Source organism: Prionailurus bengalensis, chromosome B3, assembly GCF_016509475.1.
Source record: "Prionailurus bengalensis isolate Pbe53 chromosome B3, Fcat_Pben_1.1_paternal_pri, whole genome shotgun sequence".
NCBI classification, from domain to species: domain Eukaryota; kingdom Metazoa; phylum Chordata; class Mammalia; order Carnivora; family Felidae; genus Prionailurus; species Prionailurus bengalensis.
In genome coordinates this window covers 7,000,655-7,016,570 of record NC_057355.1, presented here as the reverse complement: position 1 = coordinate 7,016,570, position 15,916 = coordinate 7,000,655, and the positions used below count along the sequence as shown (strand labels likewise).

The 15,916-nt window shown below is 55.2% G+C and overlaps 1 protein-coding gene across 4 annotated transcripts in view; it reads left to right on the top strand.

Annotated features, from left to right (window-relative positions):
- ACAN (aggrecan) overlaps positions 1 to 15,916 on the top strand; it is a 68,808-nt gene that overhangs the window by 51,606 nt on the left and 1,286 nt on the right. For 2 of the 4 annotated variants that reach the window (XM_043554705.1, XM_043554704.1), the window contains 5 exons: positions 9,705 to 9,818; positions 12,840 to 12,998; positions 13,391 to 13,473; positions 14,052 to 14,196; positions 15,676 to 15,858. In XM_043554705.1, coding sequence (XP_043410640.1) covers positions 9,705 to 9,818; positions 12,840 to 12,998; positions 13,391 to 13,473; positions 14,052 to 14,196; positions 15,676 to 15,858 — 684 coding nt within the window. Of the gene's footprint in view, positions 1 to 399; positions 514 to 9,704; positions 9,819 to 12,839; positions 12,999 to 13,390; positions 13,474 to 14,051; positions 14,197 to 15,675; positions 15,859 to 15,916 lie in introns of all 4 variants that reach the window. The other 2 variants (XM_043554707.1, XM_043554706.1) reach the window with 2 other exon arrangements.

The following is a 15,916-nucleotide window of genomic DNA, read 5'->3' as shown; positions in this document are numbered from 1 at the left end:
GATAAGACCTGCACAATTTAGGAAAGTATGAAGTGTCATCTTGGCTGTCCTAAAGTGTCATTTAGTCCCCACCCCAGTACAGGTGACTTCTCTATACAATGGTGATGGTCTCACCTCGATGCAGCCCAGGCACCAGGCACTGGAAGCCGATGATTTTCCCCTGCTTTTTGCCTTGGGATCCCTTGCCCCTCCCTCTGGGCCGAGAGACCTTTCCCGGTCAAAGAGCCCCACCCCCTCCCCCAGGATGCTAGGGCTAGGTGCCCAAGAAGGACAGAGACTCCAAAAACATGCTGACCCAAAGCAGCCTTGTGGGCTTCAGGGGTTCTTGTGCCCCAACCTTGAGGTCACTACCCCAGGCCACTGTGTTCTTGACGCTCAGCGTCTCCCTGAGAGCCGCAGCCCCTGCCAGGTCCTGTGCCAAGGAGCCCTGTGGCAGTGCAATCTGCCAGGAGACAGAGGGACACATCACATGCCTGTACCCCCCTGGCCCCACCGGCAAGAACTGCAACATAGGTAAGACCCTCATCGGCCGTGGGGGTGCAGGCAGGGGCAGGAGGGTGACTCCTTTGTCCCTAGAAGGGGCCACAGGTCAGAGGAGGCAACCGAGGCCAGCGGAGGCTCGGGCTTCTCAGACCGGAGAGGAGAGGTATGCAGTGACGCGTCAGTGTAGAAGCCACAGGGTAAACATTCTACTCTACGTGGAGTTTAGGAGATAAAGTTCAAGTAGTTAAACTAAAAGGTAGTTCATCTTTTTGTTAAGCCAAAGATTGTTTTTAAATTTTTTTAATGTTTATTTTGAGAGACAGACAGACAGGACATGAGCGGGGGAGAGGCAGAGAGAGAGGGAGACACAGAATCCAAAGCAGGCTCCAGGCTCCCAGCTCAGAGCCCGACACGAGGCTCGAACTCATGGACCGTGAGATCATGACCTGAGCCAAAGTCGGATGTTTCACTGACTGAGCCACCCAGGCGCCCCAAGCCAAAGATTGTTTTATGAGTCAAACACAACATATGCTTGAATTTTGAAGGGAAAACATCACTTCTGAGAAGTGTGGAGCAAGGATGTAGACGGGAAAGAGCAGGTCATGCCTCCGAGAGGGCTGTCTTGCATCGGGCCGAGCCATCCTCTCTGGGAAAGCGCTGCAGACCCCTCCATGCCTGGCCCTGGGTGGGGTTCGGGTCCCCTTCTTGCCCTGAGGGAAACGGCAGGCAGTACTTACTTGTCACCCCCAGCTCCAGGGTTCACGGTGGCAAGTCGGCCGTGACCTGGCAGTCCCCTGCCCCTGGGCACCCACCACCCTGGCGCCCTCTGTCCTTAGCCATGGGTGAAGCAGCTTGTGGGACAGGTGAGGAGCCTGGGGAGTCCTCTGACTGGAGGTGGCACCCCGAACGAGATGATGAGAATCTACCCGTGTTCCCTGAACACTTGGAGGTCTGTGGCCATGCGAACACTTCATTTTGTCAGATCGCCACCTGGAAGGGAAGAGATGCCCAGTTACCTCCAAGCTCATTCTCTTGGGCTGGGTCTCCGCACTGCCCCCACGCCCTCACCCCAGCCTCTGTCCCAGGGTCTTTCCTAGGACATGTGCAAAATCAGAGCCATGAGTCCTGGGGGGGAAGCAAATACTACTAGACAAATAGGGCTGGGCACCTATCCTCCAGTAGCCATTACATCGTGCACAAGGAAAGATTTTTGTGTTTGTATATATTGACATATATGTAAATACCTCCTAATATATGCTCATGTAATACAGATATGCTGTATATACACAGCATACACAGGAAATATTCTGTATAAACAGGCACTAGGTTGACTATGAATTCACTCTTTTCTCCACTTGGGTCAGCCTCTAGCCAAGTGTCAAGGCCGTGACTAAGAGCACTGGGGGCCTCTGTGGCCAGAGGGGTGGACTCTCCTAGGACGGTCCTGGCCCTGCCACCTAGGAGGCAGTATGTCACAGGGCCACAGTCACCTCAGGGGCTAGAGTCACGTCCCTCGTCACCCACCTCGATGGGAGGGCAGGGCACTGCCTCTGTCCTGAGAGAGGCTGCCCCTGCAGGAACCCTGGGGAGGCCCTGTGTGTGTGCTTTCCAGCTAGTGGGGCTCTGACTCCTCAGTCAGCAGTGGGAATGGCTCTGTCTGTCCTGTGAGTGGCAACCCTGGTGGACATCATGTCTGGTGTGCAAGCACTTCCTCCCTCTGGGTGTGCGGGGGGGGAGGGGGGGGAGGACAGCAGGGCCACCTGTCTCGAGTGAGGTGTTAAGGGAACTCAGCCTGAGTCGGAGAGGAGCAGACTCGGAGCCCAGCAGGACTTCCTGGACAGTCGCCAGGACCAGAACGCCCTCGCCCTCTTTTCGTGTCTTCTGACACCTCCCTCCATCCTCAGCAACTCCTTCCCTAAGCAAAAACGGGACACTGGGATCAGAAGTCACAGCAGGGCTCATGAAATGAGAAGTAGGTGGCAATCGGCCCTAATTGATCTGCTGGAAGGACAGCCCTTCTCTGACCGGCTGTACTTCCAAAGGGCTTTCTTCCCCACGACTTCCTCCCAGACAGCTCTGTGGGTAGCTTGGCAGTTATCCCCCTTCGAAACGGAAGCACAGAGCGGTCAAGTAATTTCCCTCACCCCTTTGAGTGAGTCAGATGCAGAACAGGGGTCTTCATTCACTTGTTTAACACGCTCAGCCAAGTAGGAAGCTCCCTCTTGAACATAATAATCAGTTGCCGGTCTTTAAAGAGCCGGAAGATGAACTTCAGGGCGACCAGAATGGAGAGAGGTTTTAGAAGTGGGGCTTGGCCAGTGAGAAACCCACAGCCGAGCCCTTAGTACCTCGTTTGTAATAGGGTCAATCAAAGGTAGTGGTTCTCAGCTTTAGAAAATTCTGAGGCCTGGGGTCCCACGCCCACAGATTCTGATTGAAATGGTCCTGTGACCTTGGCACTGGGTTGTTTTCTTTTATTTATTGTTTTTAATGTTTATTTAGGTGGGGGGAGGGGCAGAGAAAGAAGGAGAGAGAATCCCAAGTAGGCTTCTCCCTGTCAGTGCAGAGCCCGACGCAGGGCTTGAACTCAGGAACGGTGAGATCTGGCATGGGCGGGGGTTAAGACCACCCAGGTGACTCCACTGTGCGGTCAGTGCTGAGAAACTGAGGAATAAGGAATACCTGAGTACAGCATCTGGCCCAAAAAAGTATTAATAAAAATTACTTCTGGGGCGCCTGGGTGGCTCAGTCGGTTAAGGGTCCGACTTCGGCTCAGGTCACGATCTCGCGGTCTGTGAGTTCGAGCCCCGCGTCGGGCTCTGTGTTGACTGCTCAGAGCCTGGAGCCTGTTTCAGATTCTGTGTCTCCCTCTCTCTCTGACCCTCCCCCATTCATGCTCTGTCTCTGTCTGTCTCAAAAATAAATAAACGTTTAAAAAAAATTTTTTTAAAAATTACTTCTGCTTCCCCATCTCTTACTCTGCTGGTTAGGGAAAGCTTTATCATCCCAAAGAGCAGGTGTCGAGGATGCTTCCGAAAGGCCGGAGGAGCATGCTAATCTCCACAGGTGACCCACTGTTGTCCTGTGCTGGGACTGGGAAACACAGGCTGTTGAAAGACTATAGGTCAGTGTTCTCCAGGCGCCAGAGGGAGCAAGCTATAGCATTATTCCTGTGGCAGTGTTTGAATACTCAGGGTCATCTTTCACCTAATAAGTGAGGTTGGAGGCTGTGTTTCGTCCTTAAAAGAAAGTATTTGACAGTTGCCATCAGCTTGTTTTGTCAACATGCCGTAGACAAGTTCTTGACAAATTATTCATCTGTACTCTTGATGACTATTCAGATTCTTTAGCGATTAGAAGCAGGGCTATGCCACTCCCATCCACTTAAAAAGCAGCAGCAGGGCCACCTGGGTGACTCAGTCGGTTAAGCGTCCGACTCTTGACTTCGGTTCAGGTCACGATCTCATAGTTTGTGAGATCGAACCCTGTGTCAAGCTGTGCGCTGAATGCAGAGCCTGCTTGGGATTTTTCTCTCTCCCTCTCTCTCTGCCTCTTCCCCTGATCACACTCCCTCTTTCTCTCAAAATAAGTAAATAAACTTCAAAAAAAAAAAAAAAAAAAAAAGGCAGCAGCATCCGCCCCACCTATGTTGCTGACATTTGCTGAGCTTTCTGGCTCTGAGGTTTTAAACCCTGTTGCTCCTTGGAATCACCTGGATGCTTTTTTTTGGGGGGGGGGGGACAGAGAGAGACAGAGCATGAACGGGGATGGGGCAGAGAGAGAGGGAGACACAGAATCGGAAACAGGCTCCAGGCTCTGAGCCATCAGCCCAGAGCCTGACGCGGGGCTCGAACTCCCGGACCGCGAGATCGTGACCTGGCTGAAGTCGGACGCTTAACCGACTGCGCCACCCAGGCGCCCCTGGATGCTTTTTTAAAGTCACTGCACCTGGGCCCCACCTGGAGCTACTCTGATGCGATCATTGGTCTGAAGAGGGTCTCTGGCATTGGTATTTTTTAAAAATCCTTTTTAAAGACGTGTTAACTACAGGGTGTAACTACGTGTACACCCAAGGTGGGAACATGCTACCTCACGTCCAATTTCCCGGCCATCCCCGGTGCCAGGTGGATTTCTCTAAACTCTGGGGTTGGAAGGGCGGGAACTTAAAATTTAATCAGCCTCTTTTCGGTCTTAACCACCATTCTCCGTTTTGTAGGCTTGAGACTCCGATCTATGATCTGACACGGTCTCTTCCCCTAGAGCAGAAATGTTTGAAGTTCAGCGAAATCTTAGCCCTGGGTGGGGAAAATGCTTTCAAAGCAAGTGAAAATACAAGGTTACAAGTGAAAACACGAATCACACCTTCATGACTTGACGTAACTAAAAAGTCTACGGGCAGGTTTTAACAGGGAATTAAGGTTGGCCCTTGAATAGCACTGGGGGTTGGGGGTGCAGCCCCCATATGGTCGACAATCTGCGTATAAATTCTGACCCCCCCCCCCAACTACTAATAGCCTACTGTGGACCAGAAGCCTTCGTGATAACATAAACAATCGATTAATACTTATTTTGTATGTTCTGTGTATTATATGGAACTCTTTTTTTTTTTTATGTTTTATTTATTTTTGAGAGAGAGAGAGCATGAGCAGGGAAGGGCAGAGAGAAAGAGGGAGAGAGGATCCGAAGCAGGCTTTGTGCTGACAGCAGTGAGCCCAATGCGGGGCTGGAACTCACAGGCTGTGAGATCACAACCTGAGCTGAAGTCAGACGCTCAATCGACCGAGCCACCCAGGTGCTTCTATGTATTCTAGTCTTATAATAAAATAAGCTAGAGAAAAGAACATCATGGGGGGGGGGGGGCGGGCACCTAGTTGCCTCAGTCAGTAGAGTGTGTGACTCCTGAGCTTGGGGTCATGAGTGTAAGCCCCACGTGGGGCATAGAACTTAATTTAAAAAAAGGAAAATTATAAGGAAGAGAAAATACATTTACAGTACTGTACTGTAAAAAATCTGCATGTAAGTGGACCTACACACAAACCCATGTTGTTCAAAGGTCAACTATAATTGAATTTAAGAAGCAGGATATTAAAGTTACATTCAGGATCAACCTTTAGAAATATAAGACTTGATTGTACAATTATAGCATACTTTTTAGTGATGTTTATTTTTTAAGTTTGTTTATTTTTGAGAAAGAGAGAGAGTAGGAGCAGGAGAGAGACAGAGAGAGGAGAGAGAGAGAAAATCCCAAGCAAGCTTCACACTGTCAGTACAGAGCCCAGCATGGGGCTTGAACCCACAAACTGTGAGATCATGACCTGACCCAAAACCAAGAATGACTGAGCCACCCAAGCGTCTCGTTATGTTTTTTTTTTAAGTTTTTAAAATTTATTGTGTGTGAGAGAGCAAATGGAAGGGGCAGAGAGGGGGGAGAGAGAATCCCAAGCAGGCCCTGCACTGTCAGCACAGACCCCAATGCGGGGCTCGAACTCACGGACCATGAGAACGTGACCTTAGCTGAAACCAAGAATCCGATGCTTAACTGACTGAGCCACCCAGGCATCCCCTATCATGTTTATGTTAAAAGCAAATTGGAACTGACAAATATGTTCTTGCAACCCTCCTATCAATTGTGATAGACCAGAAAGCAAATGTATTTACTCGGGTCTGTCCATCTGATTGATCCTAGGTCTTTGCGGGGTGCAGAACATCCACTGGGTTAAGAAATGGTCTCTGTGCTTCTTGAGGGGATTTTCTCCCATCTTTGTCCAGGAAAGTTGTGTCCAGGATCACCACATATAGCTACACAGGTTGTACACTGAACAACTTGAGGGTTACCATTCATATCACAGTCTTTATGATTGGCAACCCCTTCAGTTGGGTATCACCTGAGTAAAATACCTGCTGTCACTCAGCCTTTTCTGTGAGCCAAATAAAGTCCCTCTCCCTTGGAGGGTCTTAGGCTCTGACAGGAGCAAAAACCAGACAAGACCTGTTCAGCATGGAGGCCTGAGGTCTCCAATTCAGATGCCAAAGTGATCACTTGGAAATATCTTTAGTCCCCTTGCCTTTACCGGGGGATTCTCTGTTATTTTCTCCCCTAAGTTGGAGGTATCTCTAGAGGGCCTGGTTCCGGAACAAATCATCCCTTTTGGTGATAGTAGTAGGGAGAGGACTCAGTTCTGACACTCCCCAGGGTTCCTGCTCAGAGATGACAGGGGAGCCCTTGGCCGGTGCAGCAGAAATGGTAACGAGGCGCTGAGATCCAAGACTTCAGTGTCCCTCTCCCTCCCCAGGGGACAGAGGCCCAACTTCCAGCCTCAGTGTCAGATTCTTCCACCTCTTCCAGTCTGTCCCCCTGGCTTACCTACGTGGGCAGGCCACTTCTCGTGTTCCCCTACCTGTACTGCGACATGTGACACCTGTGCCCCATAGGGCTCCTGGGAGGGTCACGTGTGGGGGACACTTAGCATCTGGCTCAGGGAAGATTGTGAAAGACCGCTTCCTTCTCTTTCCTCTCTTCCTTCATGCGGTCTGCCCATTGCCCAAAGCCCTTCCGTCCCCCGCCCTCTGTCACCCTGTCTGGGGTCCCCCATTCTGTGCTCAGCCCAGCTCAACTCCTCTTACGGTTCCAGAAGATGACAATGTCCCAACTGCCCTTCACAGAAAGAGGTGGGCACTGCCAGGCTGCGGTGGCTCTTCCAGCCAGAGGGAGAGGAGATGGGGCAGGACAGGCCTGCGGGGCTCCCGGGAAAGCCCCACAGGGGACGCTCAGCCCTCTTCCTCCGGCTGAAGGCCCCCCCCGCTCTCAACTGCCCAGCTGGCACCCACGGGCTCTCTGGTCTTCTCATTGGTGAACCCCGGGCCCTGCACAACACAGCTTCTGAACCCAGGAACTGGTTCCCCGAGTTGCGGTCTCTCACCCTGCTCAGATTGTGTGCCAAAGCCAGGAGGAAAAGGACACTGCCGACCCCCCACCCCCACCCCCCGGGGCCTCAGGCCACCTGGGGGCCAATGATGTGAAGGGAGCCACTTGGCCTGACTTCCTGCCCCTCCCCCACGGTTGGCCAGAGGCCCCAGGGCCGATGTCTGGCTCTTCTCCCACAGGCCACTCCTGTCCCCTGCTCTGTAGAACTGCTTTAGCGCCTACATTTGCTTAATCCCCCCTCGCCCAGGTGCTTCCTGTGACCCATAATGACGCTTAGTGGACAAAAGAGAACAGGGGCTCTCCTGGAGCAGGAGAGCAGCCCCAGCTTCCGCCCAGCCCACCGGCCTGACCTATTGCTGCTACTGCTGCTGCTGGGAATCCTGGTGCATGCTGGGAATCCAAGTGCATGCTGGGACTCCGGTCAGTTCCTCCATGCATTTTGGTTTCGCTTGGAACAGTTCCAACCTTGGAACTGTTGGTTTCTAGTCCGTGGTGTGCACTCCCCGCGATGAAGGTAAGAACTCCGTGGGAACAGAGAGACTCCTGAGGACTTGAGTGCGTGGGACCCGGCCACCCACTGCACAAACCCAACTCTGATCCTGAAGACGTCTACTGTGCACCAGCTAGCAAAAAGGATCCACAAGAAAGTGTTCTTGACTTCTTAGGAGGGGACTGACTCTAAGGTCTAGGCTGCTGCTATGAGAGGCGAGAACTAATCCTGGAACATGTGCAAGACGCTGCTCACGTGGACGCCACCCGTGGATATGTCGGGTCCTGAAGGTGGTGCAGACACAGCTGCACACACTGAGGCTTTGCCATATATCGTGATGCCCCATGAGCCAGTGGCACCCATTCATTGAAGCATCTTATTGACCCCCTGGGAAGAAGAGCTTCATAAGACCTTTTAGCAAGTTCCCAGGGGAAGTACCCCAGAAAAAAACCAGCAGCGGCTTTTATGATATAAATACGAAGAGAGTAAAAGGTCCCCAGGTCTCTGGCTTCTCAGAAACACACAGAAAAACTGGATTAGGAGATCCAGTTCTCACCTTGGCTACTGGATGAAAATTTGAGGCGAAGACCAATGACTTAACAGCTCAAGTCCCACAAAGAGGTTGGATCAGAAAGAACATCTTGGGCCCGAAGAACAGAAGGGAGGAAGAGTGTGCCTGGGAGGAATAAGCCTGCCGTACCTCAGGGTGATAGGTGGCCACTTACTAAGTGGCTCACCAACTTTATTTATTTATTTATTTATTTATTTATTTATTTATTTATTTATTTGAATTAGAGATTGCAGGGGAGAGGGGCAGAGGGGGGGGGGGGGAGAGAGAGAGAGAGAGAGAGAGAGAGAGAGAGAGAGAATCTAAAGCAGGTTCCATGTTCAGCATGGATCCCAATGCGGGGCTCAATCCCACGATCCCAGGATCATGACCCAAGCTGAAATCAAGAGTCAGATGGTCAACCCACTGAGCCACGCAGGTGCCCCAGTGGCTCCCCAGTTTCAAACATTGGTTTCCCACTGGCCAGAATGGAGCCCCTCTAGAAACTGTGACTCACTGGAGGTGTCCACGTTCTAAGGCCCTAAGCTGGAAGGAACATGGGAAAATGTTGGGCTGGTTTCTCTTCCTCCCGTGAAGAGAATGATGCTGGCTTCGTCTTTGTTAGATACTCTAGAATCTGATTCACTGAAGACAACGATGGTATCTGCAACCCCCCAAAACTGAAGGAGTCTCATGAGAATATCCCATGGTGCCGTTCTCTCCTGGCTCAGTACCCTGCAGACCACTTCTGGCTTTTTGTCCTCATATTCCATGCATGGCCTTGCCCTCTTGCCTTGGTTCACAACTACAGAGAAGACAGGAAAAGAAAAGAGTTCTAACCAGACTTCAAGAACTTGACCTCCAGGGTCCTCGCTCAGCACCATGTTCAGAGCCGGTTCAGACCCCAAGGCCTCTTGATATAGTCACCGGAGAAGGCATCTTGGAGGAGCCGTGCAATGGGTGTTTGCCTTCAGAAGCACCAGATCTCTTCACCACTGGGAAACCTGGCTGCGGTGCTCCCAGCTTGCCCGTCGAGAATCACACACATCCAGGGAAACCCTTGTTGGATCTTTGGCTCAGCACTCCAATATGGCGGCAGCAGCAGCAGCAGCAGCAGCAGCAACAGTTCTTAGGAAATCCAGCCACCCCTCCCAGGGCTCTGGAGAGCAGCAGGGCTGGCCACCCGTAAAGAACCTACAATGCTTTCAAAGCTGGAGTTGCTGGCAGGAGTCCTAATGGTGGCCCTTGGTTTCTTGCAGACATTGATGAGTGCCTCTCAAGCCCTTGTCTGAATGGAGCCACCTGCGTGGACGCCATCGACTCTTTCACATGCTTATGCCTTCCCAGCTACCGAGGGGACCTGTGTGAGATTGGTACGGCCGTCTCGGCTTCAGCTAATGTTACTAACTGCTGCACCCCCTCCTTCTCCTTCACCCTTCCCTTCTAACCACAGGCTCTGGGCCCTGGATGGGGGCCCCCAAGGTCCCTCCAGACAGCCATTTCAGGGGCCACAACTGAGAAGTCTGCCTCACTCACTCCCACTCTTCCTGCTGTTCCTTGTGGCATCCCTCCTCCGGGGCATTGGCTGATCTGACCGCAGGAGAGACACGCAGGCCGGGCCAGCCTGCACTTTGGAAGGTGGGGCTCTGGGGGACCTTTAAAACACTAACCTTCTTCAGGGCTTCCAGACCTGCTGAGACCGCATCGAGGTCGGTGCATGCATCAGACTAAGAGGACAGAGCTGATCCCGTGCCTTTGTCTTGAAGGAAGCTGTGGGTGGGAGTAATTAATTGGTTCTCGCTCCAAATGATACCAAAGATCTTCCAGCAGTCATGAGCATGCGTCTGCCCGCTCTATTGCCCGTGGGACCTCCGCGGCCCCTCTGTGGCCTCGGGAGCCACCATGCCACACTGGCCACACCGCCTCTCTCTTCTGTGGCAAGAGCTGTGTTCTGTCTGCCTGAGAGCTCCCGTGTCACCAGCAGGCTCAAGTCATGCTTGAGTAGGGACTGCTGCCCGTCACCTTGCCACCACCACCATGACAGCTGCCATGTCAGTCAGTGCCACTCCGGCCCATGCTTCCTTTCCCCCTACTCCCGCAAGGCAAAAGGCTGGCCAGAGACGACAGAGCCTCACTGCAAGGGGCAGGGGCTGAGTTTCCCCCTCCTCGGCCTTGCCAACCCCCTGCTCCTGCACCAGGGCCGGGCTCTGCCAGGGGAGCTGTGTGCCCGGAACTTCCTAGGGCCGGCTGGAGCCCTCGGCTCTCTCACCTCTGGTGCTCCTGGTCTGCCCCCTGCCCTCCAGGATCTCAGGGCCATCCCCACTCAGAAAGGGGGAGATGGGGCTTGTAGTTACTAGTTGCAGTAACCCCCACAGAACCAGAAGCGTGCCGGGGTTCAAAACCATTTTCTATGACCCCTCAAGCTAAATGTCCCAGAAACTTCCAGAAAGCAGATGAAACCCCTGGGCAATCTCCCTTTGGTCCTAAGCAGGGTGGGGAGGAGTTTCGGATTGCATGTTCCTCGGAGGCACCGCTAAGGTTACAGGCCGGTGGAGGAACTTAAGGCTTCTGGAAGAAAAGGCCCGGACCTCTTCTTTCCCTGCCGCCTCCCACTCTCCACCTCCGCCCCAGGAAACTGGTGCATGGGGTCTCGGCCGGGGGGCTGGGAGGGAGGGGAGAGTCAAGGCTTCTCTCCCCAGGATGCCAAAATATTTGCGCAGAGGACAAGCATCTGGCGCGTCCTCACGGACAACAGCTCTTAGATGCCAGACCAGGAAAGGAGGTGCTCTGCCAGACTGGAGGCAGGGTCTCCACGGGGCTCTGCACTCTGGCGGGGCACAGAGACGGTGCCGGGTCGCCCAGCTAAGCCAAGCCAGGCTCCGTCTCTTCTCCCGGTTCTGTCCCGTGGGTGTTTCATGGCTCGGCTCCTGGCCCTGCTGCTCCTTCCCGGCTCCCTGCAGTTTGGTCAGTGTCTCCCCAGAGCCACCATCCTGCATGCCCCGCACCCTCCCAGAGCAGCTGTGGCCTCCGGGTTTGCCTGCTCAGCTCGGCCCTCAGCCCTTCCAGCCCTGGAATGAGGTCTCTGGTCTCCCCCGGACGCCGAGCTACCTCTTTGCGGGCACCTTCTTTCCAGACCTTGGCCTCGCTCCATGGAGAAGCAATTGGCTGCAGGGGACCGGTGACCTTCCCCCCAGCCCTCCTGCTGCTTGACCTCTTCTCAGGCTGCTGGCCTCTGCGTGTCCTCTCTTTCTGCCTTCTCCCGCGTGTCTGTCTTTCAGTCCTGCCAAGGGCCCACCCCTCAGCCTAAGCCTCCTTGCCCTCAGGTCCCGGTCCCCCCCATCCTGGGTCAGCCAGACTATCGGTAGCACCCAGTAAAGGAGGCTCCATTCGGCCTGAGGGGTTCCTGGCCCTGCACTTGGCCCCCAGGCCTGAGCAGCAGCCCTCCCCACCCCCAGGAGAAGGAGGAGGAGGGGGTCTTAGAATTCGCTCTGTCTGCTGGTGTGCTGGCTGCTGTTTAGCAACTGGCTCCTGAAGAGGAAGCAGGAGCCCTGACGCATAGCGCCTGCCAATCTCCCAGGTTTATAACGCTCCCACCAGGACCAATTTATGGCTACCGGTGAGACGTCGCTGGGGGCAGAGATGGGGAGACGCACTCCCAAGAGCCGGCTCCTGCCCCTGCCTCCGTCCGTCCCCTCAGCCTGCTCCAAGATCTCCAAACCAGTCCCTTCCCCTGAACTCAGAACCCATTACCCACATAGGTTCGTGAGGAGAGAAGCTCCTCCCTCTTTTCACCTGCTCTCCAGAAATTAAATAAAAAGCCGGGGCCCCTGGGTCACGGACCCCGGGTTGGCTACCTCCTCCTCTGAGAAAGAGGCAGATATCCTGGGCGCAGCTCAGATCGACAGACTTAGAGCTTTGAGTCATCTTTAAACCCAAAGCAGACTTACTTCTGTCCCTCTGTCCCCACCCGAGGTGCCGTTTCATGCCCCCGGCGCTGCCTGCAGCTCCCTGCCTCCCTCACACACTCCCTGTAGCTCCCTGCTTCCCTCCCCGGGGCTCCTGGGAGCCTCTGACCCATGTTGGGCCTCAACCTCAACACCTCCCACCTCGCCACCTCTTTTCTCCAGCCCTGCAGAGCAGAAAAGCTCTGGGGTGGGGTGGGGGTGGGGGGCGACATCAGGGAGACAAAGGGTGGAGATGTGCCCAGAGGCTCTGGGGCTCCGGGGCCAGGCCTTCCTGGCTTCCAACTTCAACCTCATCCGTATGGGCCTCTCCCTTCAAGGACGGACACTGAAGGCCGGGTGGATGTAGGAATCTGGCGAAAGACTGGCGGCACTGGGCACGCCCAGTCGGCCCCGGGGCCTCTCTCTTCAAGCCCCCGACCTGTGTTGCAGACCAAGAGCTGTGTGAGGAGGGCTGGACCAAGTTCCAGGGCCACTGTTACCGCTACTTCCCCGACCGCGAGAGCTGGGTGGATGCGGAGAGCCGGTGTCGGGCACAGCAGTCACACCTGAGCAGCATTGTCACCCCGGAGGAGCAGGAGTTTGTCAACAGTGAGTGCGGCGGGGCCTCACCCGCCAGACGTCAGCAGACTTGGACCCAGAGAGGCCGCAGGGGTGGGAGGCGGGGGGGGGGGAGGGGGTGGTGCGGTGCAGGGAGGGGTGAAAGGGTGTTTCCGCAACCAGGGCCGCACTGGAAGCCCACCACGTGCCACGGTTAGTGCCAGACTAAGCCCGTGGCTGTCACCAGTCTTCACCAGCTTGGGTGGTGGCTGAAGTGCATTCCGGACGTGCATGTGCGGAGAGCCTTGTCAGGGCCTTAGAAGTAGGTGTCGTGCTCCCAGGAGCCCGCCTACCCCCTGCCACCCCTCCATCCTCTCTGCCTCGGTTTATCAGACACCCTCAGGGTGTCCAGCACCATGCCCAACACCCACACCTCTCTCTAGACAATGCCCAAGACTACCAGTGGATCGGCCTGAACGACAGGACCATCGAAGGGGACTTCCGCTGGTCAGACGGACACTCCTTGGTGAGCCCCGGGAAGAGTCGGTGGCCCAGAGGAGGGGAGGGAGCAGAGACCCCCAGAGAGGGACATGGTCAGACCACATACACTCACTGAGCAGCTGCTGGGCTGGGAGCCCTGGGGGCAGGGACCGTGTGTGGTTCATCTCCGCCTCTGGAGACCGGCCCAGGGCCGGGCAAGTCGAGTGAACACCGGCTGGGAAGAGGGGGACGAGGAGGGCAATGATGGAATGAAGGCACGCCACCAGAAGGGCCACGCGGAAGCTTTAGAGGGCTCCCTTGCCCGCAGAGGACTCGAGTCTGCCCGAGGAGGCGGGCAGACGGAAAGCAATATAGACGCCAAGTAGACAGTACACGTAGTCAGCGCTGCAGGTCAGCCGAGGACATCAGGGAAGGCTCCCTGGAAGAGGTGAACGGCCACAGAGCCATGTGTCTACCGCCCAATCCTACCTAAGCGAGGCAGCAGTGAGACCAGCCCCTGCCGGAGGGGGAGCGGCATGGGCTCATGGTGAGGGACTGAGAAGAAGGCGGCGTCAAGCTCCTGCCTTATCCTCACCCCTCCCCCCTCCACCCCACCCCCGGCAGCAATTTGAGAACTGGCGCCCCAACCAGCCGGACAACTTCTTCGTCAGCGGAGAAGACTGCGTGGTGATGATCTGGCACGAGAAGGGAGAGTGGAATGACGTTCCCTGCAATTACTACCTGCCCTTCACGTGTAAAAAGGGCACAGGTGAGCAGCCACCTGGGAGGGGTCCGGCCTGGTTGGAGTCAAGCCTTTCGGCTGCTGCCATGGGACCTGGGGGGAGTCCCCCTGTCTCCTGACTGCTGATGGCCCTTCACCGCCGACCTGGGGGGTCTAGTGTCCCAGGGCCAAAGACAAGAGCAGGTCCACTCCTAGGGACCGTCGACAGGGACAGGTGATGGTCACAGGCTGGAGGACAGACCAGCCCCTACACACACACACACACACACACACACACACACAGTCCCCTGGGCACCAACACAAGAAAGTCACCCACGATGGCACATGGGTGGGGAGCCCCATTCTCTTTGGTTGTCAGGCCCCCATCCTCAGCTCAGAGTCTGGAGATATTAGAGGTGTTGGTAGAACATGCCCCTCCTTTCCGTCCCTCTTCCCTATACTGGCTGTTTTCTTTCTTTCTTTCTCTTTCTTTCTTTTTTTTTTTTAAATTTTTTTTCCAACGTTTTTATTTATTTTTGGGACAGAGAGAGACAGAGCATGAACGGGGGAGGGGCAGAGAGAGAGGGAGACACAGAATCCGAAGCAGCTCCAGGCTCGGAGCTGTCCGCCCAGAGCCCGATGCAGGGCTCGAACCCACGGACCGCGAGATCATGACCTGAGCCCAAGTCGGACGCTTACCCGACTGAGCCACCCAGGCACCCCCTGCACCTTTTAAGTTCAAAAAGAGGAAGGAATCCAAAAGAAGCAGAGCTCAGAGAGACGGAGTAGAGTCCTATTTATTTTATTTTTTTTTCCAACGTTTGTTTATTTTTGGGACAGAGAGAGACAGAGCATGAACGGGGGAGGGGCTGAGAGAGAGGGAGACACAGAATCGGAAACAGGCTCCAGGCTCCGAGCCATCAGCCCAGAGCCCGACTCGGGGCTCGAACTCCCGGACCGCGAGATCGTGACCTGGCTGAAGTCGGACGCTCAACCGACTGCGCCACCCAGGCGCCCCTCTTTCCTTCTTCTTAATGTTTAGTTATTTTTGAGAGAGAGAGAGAGGGAGACAGAGGTTCTGAAGCGGGCTCTGTGCTGACACCAGAGACCCTGATGCGGGGCTCGAACTCACGAACCGTGAGATCACAACCTGAGCCACCCAGGTGCCCTCCTATACCGGCCGTTTTCGTAAAGAAGTCGCAGAAGATCTGCCTGGCTTTCCCCGCCGTTCCCACCTTTCTCCGTCCCTGTTGTCCTTTCCTCGCCCCCTCAAGACCCTCCTTCTATTCCCACCCTGCTGGTCTAAATCACTGAGAACCCCAGACATTATAACCAGTGGTTTCCAGATTCTCGGCACGCCGTGAAAACGCCCCTTTGCCAGCCACCAGGGCTGGTGGCCGGGTGTCCAGGCCCAGTGCCCCTTCCTTGGGCTCCGGGCTGTCTCATCGCAGCCACCGGGGACCATGAGGGCTCATCACTGGCATGCGTCCCTCCGAGAGCTCTTTCTCAAGGGTGTTTGCCCCTCAGTGGCCTGTGGAGACCCCCCGGTGGTGGAGCACGCCAGGACCTTCGGGCAGAAGAAGGACCGGTACGAGATCAATTCCCTGGTTCGGTACCAGTGCACTGAGGGCTTTGTCCAGCGCCATGTGCCCACCATCCGGTGCCAGCCCAGCGGGCACTGGGAGGAGCCTCGGATCACCTGCACAGACCGTGAGCACCACCCCTCTCCACCCTCGCCGGGCACAGCGTTAGATCCCGCCCCCCTGCC